This window comes from Canis lupus, chromosome 24 (genome assembly GCF_011100685.1).
Source record: "Canis lupus familiaris isolate Mischka breed German Shepherd chromosome 24, alternate assembly UU_Cfam_GSD_1.0, whole genome shotgun sequence".
Classification (NCBI taxonomy): domain Eukaryota; kingdom Metazoa; phylum Chordata; class Mammalia; order Carnivora; family Canidae; genus Canis; species Canis lupus.
In genome coordinates this window covers 25,881,998-25,900,185 of record NC_049245.1, presented here as the reverse complement: position 1 = coordinate 25,900,185, position 18,188 = coordinate 25,881,998, and the positions used below count along the sequence as shown (strand labels likewise).

The 18,188-nt window shown below is 49.5% G+C and overlaps 1 protein-coding gene and 1 long non-coding RNA gene across 3 annotated transcripts in view; one reads left to right on the top strand and one right to left on the bottom strand.

Moving 5' to 3' along the window:
* Window positions 1-18,188, top strand: part of LOC102152875 — an 85,657-nt gene that overhangs the window by 22,381 nt on the left and 45,088 nt on the right. The window lies entirely within an intron of this gene.
* On the bottom strand, window positions 8,423-15,536 carry MYL9 (myosin light chain 9). The gene is given in 4 exon segments (NM_001252166.1): window positions 8,423-9,116; window positions 9,979-10,140; window positions 11,866-12,075; window positions 15,455-15,536. Coding segments are annotated over 3 exon segments (519 nt in total). The 5' UTR covers window positions 12,050-12,075; window positions 15,455-15,536; the 3' UTR covers window positions 8,423-8,943.

Here is an 18,188-nt window from a genome sequence, read left to right as displayed (position 1 = left end):
TCTTTCTTTCTTTCTTTCTTTCTTTCTTTCTTTCTTTCTTTCTTTCTTTTCTTTCTTTTCTTCTTTTCTTTCCTTTTCCTTTCTTTTCTTTCTTTTCTTTCTTTCTTTCTTTCTTTCTTTCTTTCTTTCTTTCTTTCTTTCTTCTTTCTTTCTTTCTTTCCTTTTCTTCTTTCAATTTTATTTATTTATTGTTGAGAGACACAGAAAAGGAGAGAGGTAGAAACAGGCAGAGAGAGAAGCAGGTTCCATGCAGGGAGCCCGATGTGGGACTCGATCCCAGGACTCCAGGATCATGCCCTGAGCCAAAGGCAGATGCTCAACCCGTGAACCACTCAGCTGTCCCCTCATGTCTCATATCTTGAACATTATGCCTTGAGTTTTGGAGGACATCCAATTGGGATGCTCAGTGGACTTACTGGCCAGAGCCAGTTACATTGTTGCCTGTGACAGAAGTCTCACGGGTTTTTTTTTTTTTTTTTTTAATTTTTATTTATTTATGATAGTCACAGAGAGAGAGAGAGAGAGAGAGAGGCAGAGACACAGGCAGAGGGAGAAGCAGGCTCCATGCACTGGGAGCCTGACGTGGGATTCGATCCCGGGTCTCCAGGATCGCGCCCTAGGCCAAAGGCAGGCGCCAAACTGCTGCGCCACCCAGGGATCCCAGTCTCACGGGTTTTAACCATCATTAAAACTACCTTTATGGACTCTGTTTTTCCCCCAACATACTACCCCTCAATCTCTCTCTCTTGTTTTCTTTCATTTTTTCTCTGGTGTTTGTTTCCAGGCTGTTTTGGCTTTAGTTCTTGTCCAGACTATTTCCCATTGCTGGCAGCAGTGATTGACAATTGGTTTTATGCTCTATTTGTTGATCTCCTAACAGGGCAGTGGGCTGGGGTGTGTGTATGTGTGTGTGTGTGTGTGTGTATGTGTGTGTGTCTGTTTTCTCTCCAGTGGGAAATGTGGGAAACTGATTTGTTAGTCTTTTTTTTTTTTTTTTAATAGTTTGCTTGCCTATTTGCAAGCTCAAATCAATTAAATATTGAGAGCATTAAGAAAACATCGAAAGGAGAACAGCCCATTGAGGCTAGTGGGTTTTTGTGTCTCTTGGTTTATTTTGGCACATGGTTGTGGTTGTAGAACTGAAGCTGAAAGTTTTCAGAGTATCTGTGGGAGTCTGAAATATCTTCCTACTTTGTAGTGTGTTAATAAGTTAAATTGTAACATGTCTTAAATTTAAGGTTTGTTTTGATTGGTTTATCAGACCTAATGGGGCGTCTATAAATAGAAGGAAATAAAAAATTTACAGGAAATGAAGAAAAGGAAGTTCTAAAAGTTTAAATGTACTAGCCTTTGAAAAGAAAAAAAAAAACAACTTTACACAAACATTTGCTTAGCAAGATTTTTTAAAAAATAGTTACTATTTGTTTTAACAACTTTATTGTTACATAATTTACATACTGAAAAATTCACCCATTTAAAGTGTACAATTCAGTTAATTTTCACATATTTAAAAAGTTGTGCAAACCATCAGCACATCAGCTTGACCCCCATCTGTGCCCTCCCTACCCCAGCCATAGGCCAGCACTGTGATACACTGTGTAGATTTGCCTATTTGGGACATTTAATATAAATGGAATCATGTAATACATAGTCTTCTATTAAGGACTTTATTTTTTTTCCCAAAGATTTTGTTATTTATTCATGAGAAGCACAGAGAGGGTGGCCCAGGTGGCTCAGCGGTTTAGCGCCTGCCTTCATCCCAGGGCATGACCCTGGAGACCCCGGATCAAGTCCCACGTCGGGCTCCCTGCATGGAGCCTGCTTCTCCCTCTGCCTCTCTCTCTGTTTCCTCTCTGTGTATTCTCATGAATAAATAATAAAATTTAAAAAAAAAAAAAAAAAAAAGCACAGAGAGAAGCAGAGGGAGAAGCAGCCACCTTGCAGGGAGCCGGATGCAGAACTTAGATCCTGGGAATTCCAGTATCTCAAGGCAGACTAGTCAACTGCTGAGCCACCCAGGCATCCCACGACTTCTTTGACTTAGCATAGTGTTGTTGTGTTTTTGTTTTTGTTTTTTTTTTAACATTTAGTTTATTCATTCATGAGAGGCACAAAGAGAGAGAGGCAGAGACACAGGCAGAGGGAGAAGCAGGCTCCATGCAGGGAGCCTGATGTGGGACTCCATTCCCGGACCCCCGGATCAGGCCCCAGGCCGAAGGTGGCGCTAAACTGCTGAGCCACCGGGGCTGCCCCAGCATAGTGTTTTTGAGGTATATCCATGTTGTAACATGAATCAACACTTCCTTCTTTTAGTTGCTGAATAATGAATAACATTATGGTGCATGGAGAAACCATATTTACTTTTCTGTTAAGCAGTTGGTGGACATCGGAGTTATGTCTGTTTTTTGGCTATTTTGAATGATGCTATGAGCATTTGTGTAGAAGTTTTTGAGTGAATGTATGTTTTCATTTTCTGGCATGTGTACCTAGGAGTAGAATTGCTGAGTCACATGATAAGTGTATTTAATCTTTTGAGGAACTGCTGGATTATTTTCCCAAGCTGCTGTACCATTTTACATTTCCTTCCATAGTGTGTGAGGGTTCTAATTTCTCTACCTCCTTCCCAACCTTGTTATTTTCTGGGTTTTTAAAATTATTATTATAGCCATTAATTTCCCTAATGCCTAATGATGTTGAGCATCTGTGCATTTGCTTACTGGCAGTTTGCATATCTTTTAGGAATGTCTGTTCGTATCCTTTGCCCATTTAAAAATGGTTATTCATCTTTCTATTATTGACTTGTAAAGGTTCTTTATATATATCTCTAATCAGATATGATTTGCAAATATTTTCTATTTTATTTTTACTTTTTTAAAGTTTCTTACTTATTTAAAGTAATCTCTATACTCCATGTGGGACTCGAACTCAGGATCCCATCTATTCTTTTGTGTCTGGTTGAGGGTTTTTTTTGGACATTATGTTTGTGAGATTTTTTTTTAAAGGATTTTATTTATTTATTCATGAGAGACACAGAAAGAGAGAGGCAGAGACACAGGCAGTGGGAGAAGCAGGCTCCATACAGGGAGCCTGATCCGGGACTCGATCCTGGGACACCAGGATCATGCCCTGAGCCAAAGGCAGAGGCTCAACTGCTGAGCCACCCAGGTGTCCCTGTTTGTGAGATTTACCCATTTTGATACATGTAGCTGTAGTTCATTGTCATTCCCTTGTCCATTTCATTGGTGGGCATATTGGGTTGTTCCCAGCATGGGGCTATTACAGTAATGCTGCTATGAGTCTCCTTGCCTATGCCTTTTGGTGGACGTGTGTCCACGTTCTGTTGGGTATGTATTTTCCTAAGAGTGGAATTGCTGAGGGGGTAGATGTCATGGGGTAGATGTATGTTCCACTTTAGTAGATAATGCCATTTGTTTTCCAAAGTGATTGTACTTGTTTATACTCCTCTCTGTATCATGTGAGGATTTTCCATTCACCCCCTCACCAGTACTTGGTATATTGGGAATTCTTTTCATATTAGCCCCTTTGGTCAGCTCCATTTATTAAGTCCCCCCCATCTCCCCACTGATCTATGATATATTACCTTTGTCATGTAATAAGAGCCATAAGTGTGTGGGTCTGTCCCTAGACTCTATTTTATTCCACTGATCAATCTGGCTCTCCACCATGTTTACTATAGCTTCATGTTAAGCCCTGAATTCCAGAATTTGCTCTTATTTTCCTCTTCTTTTTCATCAATATCTGGCAATTCATGGCTATTTACTCTTCTTTTTTTTTAAAATTTTTTATTTATGATAGTCACACACAGAGAGAGAGAGAGGCAGAGACATAGGCAGAGGGAGAAGCAGGCTCCATGCACCGGGAGCCCGACGTGGGATTCGATCCCGGGTCTCCAGGATCGCGCCCTGGGCCAAAGGCAGGGGCTAAACCACTGCGCCACCCAGGGATCCTGGCTATTTACTCTTCTATATAAATTTTAGAATCATCCTAACAAAATTCAATGAAAAACATTCTTGGTGGGACACCTGGGTGGCTCAGCGGTTGAATGTCTGCCTTTGGCTCAGGTCATGATCCCAGGGTCCTGAGATCAAGTCCCATATCGGGCTTCCTGCATGGAACTTGCTTCTCCCTCTGCCTATGTCTCTGCCTCTCTCTCTCTGTGTCTTTCATGAATAAATAAATAAAATCTTAAAAAAGAAAAAAACATTCTTGGAATTTTGAACAACTGTAAATTACTTCAGAGGGAGTTCACATCTTTGTTCTCTGTAGGTAGGATTTATTTTTCCATTTATTTAGGTCATCTTTAATTTCAATTAATAAAGTTTTATAACTTTACATTGTCTTACATATTCTGTTCAATTTATTTCAATTGATATTTTCTTATACTATTTTCAGGGTTTTTTCCTTTTAAGTTACATTTTCTAGGTTACTGCAGGTATATAAAATTGCAGTTGACTTTCCTATATTAATCTTATATCCATTCACTTGACTAAATTCTATTATCTCCATTATTTGTAGATTCTTTGTAAACACTCATGTCAAATAATGACAGTTTACTTATTTTCCAATCCTTAGGCTTCTCTGTTTTTTTTCTTGTCTCTTTGTACTACCTGTGCTCTCCAATACAACGTTGAATAAAAATGATCATCGTCTCATTCCTGATTATAAAGTGTGGGCCAGGGATCCCTGGGTGGCGCAGCGGTTTGGCACCTGCCTTTGGCCCAGGGCGCGATCCCAGAGACCCGGGATCGAATCCCACATCAGGCTCCCGGTGCATGGAGCCTGCTTCTCCCTCTGCCTGTGTCTCTGCCTCTCTCTCTCTCTCTCTGTGACTATCATAAATAAATTAAAAAAATAAAATAAAATAAAATAAAGTGTGGGCCTTTAGTTTTTACCTCTTTTTTTTAAATAAATTTTTATTTATTTATCATAGTCACACATAAATGTGGGGGTGGGGGTGACTGGGTGATGGGCACTGAGGTGGGCACTTGACGGGATGAGCACTGGGTGTTATTCTATATGTTGGCAAATTGAACAGCAATAAAAAATAAATTTATAAATATGGAAAAAAATATTTTTAAGTAATGTCTACCAGCATAGGGTTTGAACTTACAACCCTGAGACCAAGAGTCACATGTTCTTCCAGCTGAGCCAGCCAGCAGCTGTGGGAAAATTTTTAACCACTGGTTCAAATTTCATCAATACTTGGAAGAAAACTTTCTTTTTTTAAAATTTTAATTCCAGTATAGTTAACATATAGTGTTATATTAGTTTTAGGTATACAATATAGTGATTCAGCAGTTTTATACATGACTCACTGCTCATCCTAACAAGTGTATTCTTAATCCCCTTCACCTGTTTCACCCATCCCCTCCTACTCCCCTCCCATCCCCTCCCACTCCCCTCTGGTGACCATTAGTTTGTTCTTTAGAGTTAAGAGTCTGTTTTTTGGTCTTTCCCCTTTTGCTCCTTCATTTCTTAAATTTCACATATACATTAAATCACTGGTATTTGTTTTTCTCTGACTTATTTCACTTCACTCAATGCCCTCTTACTCCAACCATGTTGTTGCAGATGGCAAGATTTAATTCTTTTTTAATGAATGAATAATATTCCAGGGTGTGTGTGTAAATACATACATCACATCTTTTTTTTTTTTTTTAGAGAGTGAGAGAGTGGAGTGGGAGGCAGAGAGAATTTTAAGTAGCCTCTACACCCAGGATGGAGCTGATGTGGGGCTTGATCTCACGACCCCGAGATCATGACCTGAGCTGAGATCAAGAGTTTGATGTTTAGCCGACTGAGCCACCCAAGTGCCTTACGGTTTTTTTTTTAAATCTTCATGGCTTTTTTTTTTTTTTTTTTAATTTTTATTTATTTATGATAGTCACAGAGAGAGAGAGAGAGGCAGAGACACAGGCAGAGGGAGAAGCAGGCTCCATGCACCGGGAGCCCGACGTGGGATTCGATCCCGGGTCTCCAGGATCGCGCCCTGGGCCAAAGGCAGGCGCCAAACCGCTGCGCCACCCAGGGATCCCTTCATGGCTTTTTTTTGAAGATTTTATTTTTAGGGGCAGCTTGGGTGGCTTAGTCAGTGGGCATCTGCCTTCAGCTCAGGTTGCAGTCCTGGAATCCTAGGATCAGCTGAGCCAGCCAGGTGCCCCAAGATAGTTTTTCATGGATTTAAATGAACCAGTCTTGGGGTGCCTAGGTGGCTCAGTCAGCTAAGCATCTGCCTTCAGCTCAGGTCATGATCCCAGGGTCCAGGATCAAGCCCCTCATTGGGCTCCCTCCTCAGCGGGGAGTCTGCTTCTACCTGTCTCTCTGCCTGCTGTTCCACCTACATGTGCTCTCTCCCTCTTTCTCGCTCTCTCTTTCTTTGTCAAATAAATTAAATATTAAAAAAAAAAGATTCTATTCATTTATTCATGAGAGACACAGAGAAAGAGAGGCAGAGACACAGGCAGAGGGAGAAGCGGGCTCCATGCAAGGAGCCTGATGCAGGACTCGATCCCTGGAATCCGGGATCACGTCCTGAGCCAAAGGCAGGTGCTTAACCACTGAACCGTTCAGGTGTCCCATAAATAGAATCTTAAAAACAAACAAACAAACCAGTCTTTTCTTTTGTGGCTTCTGAGTTTTGTGCCATACTTTGAAAGTTCTGGGTGTGCTTCATTGTTAACCTGTAAATGTTGCCTGTGAGAGATAAAATAGTAGTTGCTGCTGCTTTTCTAAATAGCTGCTAAGATCTTAATAAATTAGCTCACGAATGGAAAATTGCCTTCTTCCTGGCTTCTGAATGTGCTGTATGCATTCCCACTGCCAGACTTTGTTCAGGCTTCCAGACCCTGTACAATTCCTCTCACCTGCTGGTCCTGCCCTTCCACACACAGAACACTTCCCTTGTCCCATCCTCTGGATCCCGTCAGATCAGGGCCAAGCCAGCACAGAAACCAGTGAGGCTGGGCATGTTCTGTCCCCCCACACCAGTGAATCTGTCCCTTTCTCCCTTTTTCTGGGATGAAGGGATTGTAAACTGAGGGGTCAGAACCTGAGGAGGCTTGTTTCTAATCCTGTCCCTGCCACCTTCCACAAAGGCTTTTGGTGCCACAGTCCTCTACAGAGTGACCATGACCTGTGACCCTGATGCAGGGCATGTGTGGTCAGTGCTCTGGGAATCCCCAGAGGATGCCCACAGCCTGGCCCACTGCTCCCCTGTTCCCTCCCTTGGGACTAGCTGTAGTGAGTGGATGGTCAGGCTCAAGGCCCTGGGGCCAGGGTTGAGGGCATAGTCGGACTGAGTCTGTTGCAGTCTTTGGGCCTGGTCAGGACTTGTTTGGGGCTGGCTTCATCTGGAGTGAAGGTCAGGCACTCATGGGGCTCAATTTGGAGGCAAGAGAGGAGGTGTTTCATGGGATTCTGACCAGGGTCTGGCTGGGAGGAGCCTGGTGCTGAGGTGGGGCAGAGGCCTGTGGGAAGTGAGACCTTTCTTGGCCAATACATGGTCCTCTCAATGCTCAGCACTCCCTTGGTTCTGATCTCAGACCTTGGGGTGTGCTGTGGCTGGCTGGCTACGGGTGACCTTCAGGGAAGGCGTCTGGATCAAGCCGGGCCCAGAAGCTGTTCCCCAACCTTTGCTGGGGTCAGGTGGGTTGTATCTAGCCCAGGCCTGAGCCCTGTGGGGGATCTAGAGGTTGGGGCCCAGCCCTCCCTCTGCCTCAGATCCACAGGGTGACCTTAGGTCGTCCCTGCCCCTCTTGACTGTCTGTTTATTCAACCAGTATTTCTGCTCCTCCTGTGCCCCAGGCACTATTCAGTGTCCCCATCATTTAGGGTAACAGATCCCAGCCCTGCCCACCTTGTGTGGGATGTAAAAAGTGGGTCATGTGGCTGAACTGACCCTGTAGGTGTAGAGGGCATGGTCCAGAGCATACCTGGTAGCTGCCTAGAGCTGACCTCAGGGAATCCCTTAAACCTGTTCATTCCTACTTTCACCCAGAGCTGCTAGGATGCACCCTCCTTACTGTTCCCTAAGCCACTCTGTTCTTCCAGGACCACCAGGCTTTCCAGGAGCATTGAGGTGTCCCTGGAGACCCAGGATCTAGTCCTGAAGGCTGAGTGACCTTGATCTCTGTCCTCCCAGTGCCCCGGAACCCCCCACTGAGATATGCTGTGGTGATTCCTGACGGTACTCCCACTTGGGCCTCTCCCTCCCAGGAGGACTATTTCCCATAGCACCACTGTCTGCTCCCCACTGCTGTCTGGTCTCAGGGGAGCCTTCGCCTGGCTGGAAGGAGGTGAGGGTCTGGGCAGCCACCAGGGACAGGAGAGGGCAGGAGGGTGTTTAGGGACTAGGACTTCCTCCTTTTCACTCCTAGCAACAGACACACAGAACCAAAGCAGTGCTCAGACTTCTATTTAAGATTCTGTCTCCCCTGGGTCAAATGTCCAACCTACATGCATCTTCTGGATCACACTCCCGGTGGGATGGGCTATGTTCTAGTGGCTGAGCAGGGCACAGAGGAGGGGTCTGGCATCCTGCCCTCTGAAAAAGGACCTTGGTGAGGTTAGTGGCAGTGGCTGGGAAAGAGCTGTCATGCCCTGCATGGGGGTGCATGTGAAGTTGTGTCCAACAGGACAGAGGGCCTGTCCTGTGGGGAGCAGCCCTGAGGCCCAGCTCCCTAGAAGACAGTTCTCTCTTGGGATGGGGGAGGTCATGGTGGAACACCTGCTTCATGTTGGCTGTGCGCCCCTTGCCTGGAACTATGTTTGCTCAGCCTGTTCCCCCACAAGGAGCTGGGCCCCTAGCCCCTCAGAGGGAGGATCCCCTGAGAGGGTCCTGTAGGATCACGGGCATGGAGCTGATACACAGTGAGTGGGGAACAGGAGTGGGACAGGGGCCTGGGCAGGGGCATCCGAGGCAGCCTAGTCGTCCTTGTCCTTGGCACCATGCTTGAGAATGCGGGTGAACTCCACGTAGTTGAAGTTGCCTTTCTTATCAATGGGTGCCTCTCGGTACATCTCGTCCACTTCCTCGTCCGTGAAGCGGTCACCCATGGTGGTGAGCAGCTCCCGAAGGTGGTCCTCATGGATAAAACCTGGGGGCAGGGCCAGAGCCCATGAGACAGAGACTCAGGCTGGGCCATGCCTAACACTCCCACCTCACGGCACCCAGTCCTTCCAGACCTTGCAGTGAGGAAGGGGCCAGGAAAAGACAGAGCCCTGGTCTTCTGCTAGTTCAAGCTCCTAGGGCCCCAGAGGGAAGGGTTCTGCAGTGTTTCTTGGGGTACTTGGAGCTGTGAGTGTGGAGGCTGGATATATCTTACTTTGATATGAGCCCTAGAGTTCCACTGCCTGAGTTTTCATGCTCATCCCTCTTCTTCCTGGCTCTGTGACCATGGGTGAGTTATTGAACCTCTCTGTGCTCATTTGAGCTGGAAAACAGGGAGAAAAATATGCCACCCTGATAGGGGACTATGAAGGGAGTTAGGAAAATGTTCTGCATGTACTTGGGCCTATGGCCCCCGAGAAACTACTGAAATCACTGTGCCAGCATCACTCTGGCCTGTCCCTGGGACAAACTAGCTGTGTGGGACAGAAGTCCTTTGTAAGATTTTAGGATGGGGCTGGTTTCTGCACCTTGCTGGCCAACAAGGCCTGGAGTGGGTTGGTTTCTAAGGAAGGTCTAAAGTGGGGGCAGTGTACTGGGCCAACAAATGAACTCAAGAAGTGGGAAGCCTTGGTGGATGTGGGCTATTGTGGTCTAGCATCTGGGGAAGAGAAGAAGGATGCAGCATAGTTTTTCTAGTTCTGGCCATGGAAACCAGCAGATGGGGATTTCTGTTCTGGCCTTTGGGGACAGGGGCCCTGTAGTCCCAGCATAGCCAAGCCCCACTTGTATCCCTGGGGACACCCTGGGTGAAGCGCTCAGCTCCAGGCCTCCACCGGGATGCTGCTGACCTGAGGCCTCCTCATCGAAGCAGGCAAAGGCGTTTCGGATCACATCTTCAGGGTCTGTGCCATTCAGCTTCTCCCCAAACATGGTGAGAAACATGGTGAAGTTGATGGGCCCTGGGGCCTCACTCATCATGCCCTCGAGGTACTCATCGGTGGGGTTCTTTCCTGTGGCAAGTGGGGCGTTTGTGCTGTCACTGCCCTGTCCCCTCCTGCCTTCCCATCCCCTCCTGCCTCCCCATCCCCTCCCTTCATGGCCTGTGAGAGTCCCACAGGCAGGAGCTAAGTTCCATAAACTGTAGAACATCTTGCTGGGGTGGCCAGCTTTCTGACTGTTCTCTCCCCCAAGCTCTCCAGGCTACCCTGAGAGTTTCCACCTCTGGCCTGGATATCCGTGACCTCTCAGATGTAAGAGCCACCATCTGCTAACTGTCCACTGTGTCTGCTGCTCCATGTGCCCTACTGCATTAAATTTCATCACCCTGAAAGGTCACCATTCTCACCCCTACCTCACAGGCGTAGGACCTGAAGCACAGAGGCAAGGTGATTTACCCAAGGTCACATAGCAAGTAAGTGCAACCCACATTTGAACCCAGGCAGCTAGACCCCAGATTCCAGGCAGAGTTTTGAAAGTGGTTAAACCAATGAGCTGTGGTGTCACAAAGACTGGAGTCTGAATCCCAGCTCTGTGCTTTGGTATCCCCTTCCTCTTGGGAGCGTTGTCAACACGGCGGCACCAGTGGTCGTAAAATGCACAGAATAACACTTGGCATGGCCCTGTGGACTCATCAATTGCTGGGTTCAAATCCTAGCGCTCCCACTTACTGGCTGTATGACCATGGGTAAATTATTTAACCTCTCTGAGCCTCTATTCCTCATTTATAACTTGGGAATGATAATCATATCTACCTTGTAGGATATCTTTGAGATTTAAGATAGTTGTAAAACTGCTGCTGCTTTTATGATTTGCTGCTCTTATGTTTTAACTGGAGGATAAAGTTCTTAACCAAAAGGCCACGAGTGACCTGTGGCCCCACCAACAGGAGCTACAAACAGGATGTAGCCTCTTCTGGGTAGATGTCAGCCCCTCAACCCAGGGTTGCCCAGCCCTCCAACCGGTCTTCCGGCAGTGTTCATGAGGTTCATGGTGACCACTGCACAGGAAGGAAGATGGGCACACAGTGGGGCTGCGCAGCCGTAAGGGGCAGGGGCAGGGACTCACTTGGGCCTGTCTGGTCCCAGAGCTTGAGGCTTAACCACCACAGGCTGTATCCTCTACTACTGGAGGCTTCCTCTCTCCCTCAGCCAGTGTCTGACTTGGACACAGGGCCTGCCAGGAACTGCGGCTGAGGGTGGTATGTGTGGAGAGCCTGGGGGAGCAATGTGGGAGCAGGGCTGCAGACTGGGGTGGCGTGTTCCCCATCTGAGCAGTGGTGAATTATACAGCGTTCCTGAGCCCTTTCAGCTCTAGGTTTCTGATTTTAGGGAAGTCGCTGGAGTTAGAGAGGCTCTAAAGACCTGGCATGGGTGAACTTCTGAAGGAGAAGTCTTACTTCCCACGAGTACAGTGGAAAGTCTGTGCAGTTAAACTCTCTTTAGTAGCCCATCCTTTTCTTTAAATGAAGTGGAACCAGGCAGCTCAACCACAAATCTGCCTGAGGCCATCCTGCTCTGGGGTGAGCCTGTCTGGGTTCAGATCCAGTGCCCAACTGCTCTGTGCCTCGGTTTCCCTATATGTTAAATGGAGAAAATATTGGCACCTGCTCCCCAGGGTGGGTACCACACATCACTGCATGGGAAGTACTCCATAAGTGATGAGCAGCCTCACTGCCTGCTCCAGTTGCAATCCAGGCAGGACCCACTTAGACCCCAGCCACCGCCGTCTCTGCTCACCCAGTGAGGCCAGCATGTCATGCAAGTCCTCCTTGTCAATGAAGCCATCTCGGTTCTGGTCAATCATGTTGAAGGCCTCCTTAAACTCCTGGATCTGGGACTGGTCAAACATCGCGAAGACATTGGAAGTGGCCCGCTGTGGCCGCTTCTTGGTGGTTTTGGCCTTGGCCCGCTTACTGGACATCTTGGCTTCAGGTGGGTGGGGCTTCCCTGCAAGAAGTGGGTGTGGGGGAAGAGCCTGTGATCCTGGGCCAGGGAATCTTCCTGCCTACTCCAGACCAGGTTGTCAGTGCCTGGGCCTGGCATTCAAGGCCTCCCACAGGCTTGGGGCTTCTGTCACCCACCCAGCCCAGACAGGCATGGGCTCTGTGTGATAGCAAACAACTTCTCTACCTTTCCGAGCGAGTGTGCTCATCTGGGAATGGGGACATGAGGAATGCCCAGCAGTAGGGAATGATTGATTTAGTGCCTGAGAAGCCCCTGGAATGGTGCCAGGCCTAGAGTAAGCTATTTTTGCTGTGGCTGTTTGGGTAAGATACTTAGGATTGGGTCCGGTGCCAACCTGTCCTTGCTTTATCTCTTTTAATCCTTCCTAGCATTTAAACTGTCCAACTGTCCATCTCTCTCACTCCAAATGACAAGGTGGGTTGAAAAGTGGGAGGCTCTGAGGCTCCCTGCTGGCTCCTCCTGCCCCCAGCAGTAAGGAGCTGGATCACTGGGCCTGCATTCCTGACATTCTTATCCTGTCCTCCTCCTCACCCCCCCCCCCCCCCATTCCCTCTGTGCTCCCTGTTCTGGATGTTCTGGAAGGCATATGCTCTGGGCAGTCCCCTCCCCCAACCCTGCCCACACTGGATCAGCCCCTCAGGTTGGCGATAGATCTGATTTGTTCTCACTCTTCAGTGCTTATAGGGGCATGAGGATCCCCCAGACTGGGAGCCCCAGCTTCTTGTCACCCTTGTTTAGACCTGGCCTCCTACCTTCCAGCCAGTCTCTCCCATCCCATAGAGACCCAGACCTGTACCACCTATCATTTCACCTTGAAGCCCTCGAAGGTTCCTGCCACCCCCTGGAACAAGTCTGGGCCCCTGAGCCTGGCATTTAGGCCCTTGTGTGAACCCTCTAACCCTTCTCTCTGGCTGACTGTGGCACCCTTCCCTGTGCCCCTCTTGCCATCTATTTTCTTGCCATGCTGAGCCTCTGGATGTTTCCTAGACACCCCCAGACTTTCTTTCTTGGTCTCTCCCACTGAACACCCTTCCTTTTCCAGTCTAGTTCTTGAGAACACCCCCTTGGGGGGCAGTTCCCCCACCCTTGCTTTGACAGTAAGCACATAGAGGTTTTTCCCACCCTCCCCTGATAGTAATTACTAATACGCTAATGGATGATTGTTTAGTAAATGGCTTGAGGGCAACTGCAGCCTGTCTACTGCTCCCCACTACCCAGATGGAGAAACTGAGCCACAGCAAGGTGCTCTTTCCCTGAACCCTGTGAAGACCTAGTGCTGTGTGCCTGTGTCAGCTGGGGCAGGTGTGGGCCTGGCTGAGGCCACAGGACTAATGCCCCCCTTTCTCCTCTGCCCTGAGCCCTTGCTTGGGGGGCCTGCCTCCAGGAAGCCTCTGCCTGTTTTTAGCCCTAAATTGTGTGCTTGTGAATGTTCCTTGACCTGTCTCTAGGCGTTTATCCCATGACCCTGTTTCAGTCATTCTCAGACTTTGGTCTTTGAGATCTTAAACCATGAGCAGGGATCCTGACCACCCTAGCCCTTCCCTATGGCCACAGCTGCCTATAGTCATGACATACTGGCTGCTGTGTCCTGCTGGACCCACACACCTGGCCCTGGGTATTTCTCACATGGTTCAGAGTGCATAGACAGATGCCCTTCGTACCCATGGCCTGGATCGGAGTGGGGTGGGGGCATCAACGGGTTTAGTGCTTTGAGGGGCCCAGTCCTTCCCTGAGCCCACTGTTCACCAGGAGCTTTGACTTATGGCACCCACAGAAGGCAGCCAAGAAGTAGACCACAGCCATGAGAGGCTGTGATGGTCATCATCACTGTTGTCACCACCCTCCTGTCTGCGAAGCTCTAGGGCAGACACAGCCAGGAGGAGAAAGGAAGTTACAGCTGGAGTCAGGAATGGTTAGGATCTTACCCACTACTCTGATACTGGCCTGGCCCTTCTTTTTTTTTTTTTTAATTTTTAATTTTAGATTTTATTTATTTAGTAATGAGAGACACACACGGAGAGGGAGAGCAAGAGAGAGACAGAGACACAGGCAGAGGGAGAAGCAGGCTCCATGCAGGGAGCCTGATGTGGGACTCATCCCGGGTCTCCAGGACCACGCTCCAGGCTGCAGGCGGCACTAAACCGCTGCGCCACCCCACCGGGGCTGCCCTGGCCTGGCCCTTCTGTCTCCAAGGCCCCCCTTCCCCACTCTCTTCTATCCAGAGACCATGACATGACTGAAAGCACTGAACTTTAGGGTTTGTCTATCCCCGATCTTGGGAAGCAGGGTGAGGGCCCCACCCCCACCCCGACTGTGCAGTTTAAGAAGTGATGCCCAAGAAGGGAAGTAGCATGCCCATGAGAAGGATAGAGTCTAGCAACTGGCGGCTAGCACCCTAGGCTTGGGTCAGTGGGTGGTAACGGCCAACCCTTAATGCCTCAACGCAGAAGGAAACACATATCCTTAAGAGGCTTATGGTGGGCCTACTGCAGCTGAGGGCTCTGGTGACCAGAGGCAGTTTCTAAGCTTGGTTGAGGAAATGAGGTCAGAGACAGGCCAGGTCCTTAGCCCTGGAGTCATCCCCTCCTGCTCCTGGAGGTCCTAGACACTAGGGATCAGATAGAACTAGTATTTGGCCTGGCTGCAAGTAGGTGCCACCTCCCTCCTCATGCCTGAAATCACCCCACAACAGTAAGGACAGGGCCTGTGTTCCCCATTATCTCATGGTCCCAATGGCTGGTAGTGCAAGATGCCTTGCTAGGAAACTCACCTTCTCTGCAGCTGAGTTACCTCTTTCCTCAGAGCAGTTGGAGGGCTGGAGAGGAGGAGCAGGGACCGAGGTTCCCCGGTCCAGGTCCCTGTCCAGCCGGCAGTGCCCTTGGGAGACCCTCCCCACCCAACAGGCGCCGTCGTTGTGCAGATGGCCCAGTCCTGGAAGCCCCAAGTGCATGCACACAGCGTTGGCCTGTGCTGGGCGGGTTACCCCAGCTCCATCCCACTCTCCTGCCCCAGGAGATGGGGGTGGGGAACACGGATGCCCTGGAGGGGTCTCAAGGAGCCTGATGGGGCTCAGTTTCCTGTCTGATCCACATGGGTTTCCTGGGGCTGGGAACGCCGGCGACCTCCCCTCCTATGGGCACCCCAGACTCTGGGCTTGGCGTCTGTAACTTCCCTCGCCAGAGGACCACCGGCTGCCAGAGCCTGGAACTGCCTCCCTGCTGCCCAGCGCTGGCCAGAGTCCCGTCCCAACCGCGCCTCCCAGCCCCAGGCCCGCGAGGGCTGTCCTTGCCGAGAGCACGGGCGTCCCCGTCCGTGGGGCCGCACACCGCCTGCCCTGGCCCCCCGCGTCCGCGGCTCCCACCTGGTGCGGAGAAGGCAGAAGGCGCTCGCTCGCTGCGTGGGGCTGGTGCGGGGCCGCGGCCCTCGGTCGGGCTCCGGGCTCGGTGGGCGGGGCGGCGCGGGCCTTACAAGGCAGAAGAATGCGCGCGGCGGGGCGGGGCGGGGCGGCGGCGGGCGCAGCCTTATTTGGCCTTGACCCACGGCGGGCGCTGGGTGCGCCTTCCCCGAGTGGGCAGGGGAGGTGATGCGGGCGGCCCGGGACCCCTCTCCCCTGGTTGTCGGGGAGGTGGATTTATCTGGATTCCCCCTTTCTCCCCAGGGAGGCAGGCAGACACCGGCTCCCACTTCTCAGACCCTACCCCTGATTCTCCCCGAAAGCCGCGGCTGCCAGGCCCGTTCCAGGCCTGTTCCCGTGGGAGGGCTTCCTTCCACCAGGCCAAGTATGGTTTTTTTCCCCAGTCTGAAAGAAGGCGTGTCAGACGGCCCCGCCATCCTCCATCCTCACGTGCAGGGCCACTGGTCAGGCCCCTCCTGGTATGGGGGCACACCTGGGGGCTGGGCAGGACTGTGCTGGCGACAGCCCCCCTCAGCCAAGTCACTCTCCTTTCCCGCTGGCCTCAGTTTCCTATAAAATGGGAGGGTGGTGGTAAAGATTCAGGAAAAAAGAGTGGCCAGGAGGACCCAAGTAGTAACCCTGGGAGCCAGCAAGAGGGGCAGAGGCTGGGGGAGTTCTAATCTGACCAGCACCTAATCTGATCCCCTCTTGTTGGCATTAGTTGGAGGATGGAGTCAGAGAGGACAGATCCACCCCTCCCCCATGGTGCATCAGGTCCTGTCCATCATTTGACCCTTGAAAGAGACCACCCTACCCACCTGGACTCCAGCCCAGTCTTCTCTCATCGCCCCATTTTGAACCAACACAGACTTTCCCAAGGGAACCTTCCAACACCCACTTATTTATTCTGTAAATATTAACTGACCCCTGTTACCTTCGAGGCATGGTGCTGAGTGCTAGGGAAGCAGCACTGCGCTGAGGTCATCACACTGGGGAAGCAGTGTTTGTGAGGAAAATACAATGAACCAGTAGCTACATGGCTTGGAGAGAGAAATGAGTTCCTTGAAGGAGAATAAAGCAGAGTTATGAGAGAAAAAAAGAGAAAGGAGGGAAGGAAAGGAGGAAGGTAGGAGAGTGCCTCCTGGGAAATGACATTTGGGACTACCAGAAGTGGTGACAGAGTGAGTGAGTGAGGCAGGTAAGGGAACTTTGCCCAGCTCCTGGTCTGGGAGCAGCCAGTGGTGAGTGTGACTGTGGGGAGGGGGTGGGAAGAAGCATGGAAGATGAGGTCTAAGAAGCAGTGGGGACTCAGCCCCTGGCTCCTTGTAGGCCACCATGAGACATCAGAGTGCTGAGTGGAAGGGTGACGTAATCTGGCCTGTGTTTTAACTGATTCCCTCTGGGTGAGACCAGTGAGGAGCTTTTCAGCAAGATGATGTGTTCGAACTGGTGGGGTTGCAGTGGAGCTGGGGAGAAGGGGTGGAGTTCTGAAAATATTCTGAAGTTGTGTCCAATAGGATTTGCACATGGATTGGAATGTGTGTGAAAGAGAAGAGTCCAGGGTGACTCCAAGAGTTTTGGTCTGAGCAATGTGAGAGAGACAACTGCCACTTGCTAACGGGTCAGCTATGGAAGGAGAGTAGGTTTGAGGAGAACTGTTTTGGACTTATCAATTTTTAAAAACTGTTAACTTTGAAATAATTTCACACTTGCAGGGATCCCTGGGTGGCTTGGCAGTCTAGCGCCTGCCCTCGGCCCAGAGCATGATCCTGGTCTCCTGGGATCAAGTCCCGCATCCGGCTCCCTGCATGGAGCCTGCTTCTCCCTCTGCCTGTGTCTCTGCCTCTCTCTCTCTCTGTATCTGTCATGAATAAATAAATAAAATCTTTTAAAAAAATGTTCACACTTGCAATACGGGTATGGGAACTATACAAAGAGTTCACCCAGACTCTCCAGTTGTTAACATTTGGCTTTATTATATTCTCTTCTGTGTGTGCGTGTATGTGTGTATGTATCCCGCCCCTGCCAGCATCATTTGAGAGTGACTTGCATTCATCATATCCCTTTACTTGGGAATACTTCAGTGAGTATCTCCTAAGAAGGGGATTCTTTTATTTTTTTTTAAAGATTTTAAATTTATTTATTTAAATATTTTTTATTTATTTATTTATGATAGTCACACAGAGAGAGAGAGAGAGAGAAGCAGAGACACAGGCAGAGGGAGAAGCAGGCTCCATGCACCGGGAGCCCGACGTGGGATTCGATCCCGGGCCTCCAGGATCGCGCCCTGGGCCAAAGGCAGGCACCAAACCACTGCGCCACCCAAGGATCCCTAAATTTATTTATTCATGAGAGACAGAGGCAGGGGAAGAACCAGGCTTCCTGCAAGGAGCCTGGTGCAGGATTCCATCCCAGACCCCAGGAGCATGCCCTGAGCCAAAGGCAGACACTCAACTGCTGAGCCACCCAGGTGTCCCAAGAAGGAGATTCTTTTCCATATCCATTGTATCAAAATCAGAAAAATTTAACATTGATTTAATACTGTTATCTAATTTGTAATCCATATTCAAGTTTGCCAGTGATCCCAATAATGTCCTTATAGAAATTTTTTTTTTCTGGTCCACCAGCCAATCCTGGGTTATCATGTTTCTTTAATCTGTGTGTGTGTGTGTGTGTATGTGTATGTGTGTGTGTGTGTGGT